Raw genomic sequence first — 1,948 nt, 5'->3', positions numbered from 1 at the left:
AGAGCAGGCAGGAACTGTGGCTGCCACACCATGCCTTGTTTTGGGGTCCACCAAGACCACCCTTTGGGAAGTGGCCCTAAGGATGCAAGATAGGCTGCCTGGGACTACACCAGGTGATGACACAAAAGGGATGGCTGTGATATTACACTCAGCCTGGTGGCACGTGCCTGTGCAGGCAGCTTGTCCAGAGAGGGGAAGGGCAAGGCCAGCAGGTAAAACAGGGAGAGGGAGGTGGTGGCCTCAGCAGGTACCTACACTGTTGCATTCAGGGTCTCCAGGATCTCCTCCTGCAGCCTGGGGTCCTTGCGGTAGCTCTCCACCAGCAGAAGGGCATGCTCGTAGCTGGCACAGTAGATCTTGTAGACAGTCTCCATCTCCTCCTTGAACTCCTGGAACAGGGTGCCTGAGGAAGGAGAGCGAGCCTGGAAAGGATGGTCCTTTCCTATGGCTTTAGAGAAGGGTGGAGGTTTCTCCGCAGTGTGCTAGAAGGGTGAAGCCAGCAGAGCAGTGGCAGCCAAACATGCCAAAGCAGTGCTCCTCACCCTAAGCACCTCCGCTAAGCCAGGCCTGATGCTGCCCCCCTCACTTTCTGCAGGCTGGGCAGGTCTGCCTTGCCCGGGTGGGGTGAGCAGGGGGACTGCCTGTGGACAGCAGTGTACAGGCAGCAGTGCTTCCCGGAGCCCAGGGAGGTGCAGGAGGTGTCAGGGTGGGTGGGCTGGGGGCTGCAGGTGGGCACAGCACTGGGCAGTGGCACTGCCAGCACCAGCCATGGATGGGTGCAGGTCAGCTCTCGGTGCTGCATCGCTTACTGATGCTGAGCAGCTGCTCCTGCTCCTGGGTGGCTGTGGCCTCAAGACCCCTCAGGAACCGTCTGGAGACATGGAGGATGTCGTCAGTGTTAGAGAAGAGTCCTTCCAGGTCAAGATCAGGCAGCTGAAGGGAACAAAGATGCCCCCAGGTAAGCCAAACTCATCAGACAGAGGAGGACCATGTATTCTGGAGGCACTCATGCCCCCCTGAGCACTCGTGTCCTTCCAGCAGTCCCACATAACACCTGAGGAGCTGGAGCGATGCTCTGTTTCAGGAGGCATTGGGGATGCTGAGACCTGGCTGTGCTCCCAAGCAGAGCAACGAGACCTTTTCATGTTACAGATGCAGGGTTGAAGCCATGGGACGGCTGTAGTAGGTCAGACCCAGTGTCCACCCAACCCAAGACCTTGGCTGATCAGGGAGAGAACAGGAAGGTGGAAGAGTGAGCACATGGTGATCTCCCTACATTGGTGTGGGCATCTCACAGCTCTCGACAGGTTCACCCTACAGCCCCAGTCCCTGGGCGGGGGGACGCACCCCTCTCACCTGTTTTTTCTGGAGGTTTGCCCAGATGTCCAACACGCAGAACTGGATGTTGTGGACGTAGCTGGCCTCAGTGGTGATGAGCTCCTCCACAGCCAGCCGCTGGCTCAGCTCCATCCTGTCACAGGGCATCACCTCCTCATAGATGGCCTCTTCAGTCTCGACTGCATCCTCAGCATCGGGCTCTGCCCCGTGGGTGTTCGCCATCTCGCCGTGACACTCTGCAGGGGCGTAGGGACAGGCTGTGGCGAGGGCAGCCCTGGCACCAGTGCTCAACCCAGCTCAGTGCCCATATTCCCTCCCCCGTGCTGGGGGCACCCCACAGAACGTCTCCAGGGACACTGAAGCATTAACAGGCAAGGTGTGGATGACACTCCGAAACCATAAAACCATAAAGCGCTGCAAGCCCGAGCGGGCTGGCAGGGGAGGGCAGACACCCACGCGTGGCAGTGTCCCCGATCAGCTGCTGGGGCTAGCTGTTCCCTCCCTGCCTTGGCTGTCGGCGCCTGGCACGTTGCCTCGCGTTCAAGAGTCCCTTTCAAAGTACAAAGAGTGTTTTTGCAGTGCTTGAACAAGAGACGTTTCTGTGGCAGGG

General features: G+C 59.1%; 1 protein-coding gene across 1 annotated transcript in view; it reads right to left on the bottom strand.

Annotated features, from left to right (window-relative positions):
- Positions 1–1,560, bottom strand: part of ARHGEF37 (Rho guanine nucleotide exchange factor (GEF) 37) — a 10,404-nt gene extending 8,844 nt beyond the window's left edge. The window contains 3 exon segments of the mRNA XM_010153157.1: positions 256–403; positions 810–933; positions 1,357–1,560. Of these exon segments, the coding sequence (XP_010151459.1) occupies positions 256–403; positions 810–933; positions 1,357–1,560 (476 nt within the window).
- Positions 1,561–1,948: the final 388 nt, after the last annotated feature.

This window comes from Eurypyga helias, unplaced genomic scaffold, assembly GCF_000690775.1.
Source record: "Eurypyga helias isolate BGI_N326 unplaced genomic scaffold, ASM69077v1 scaffold17866, whole genome shotgun sequence".
Taxonomy (NCBI): domain Eukaryota; kingdom Metazoa; phylum Chordata; class Aves; order Eurypygiformes; family Eurypygidae; genus Eurypyga; species Eurypyga helias.
The sequence above is the reverse complement of the archived record's forward strand: the minus strand, read 5'-3'. Positions and strand labels throughout refer to the sequence as shown.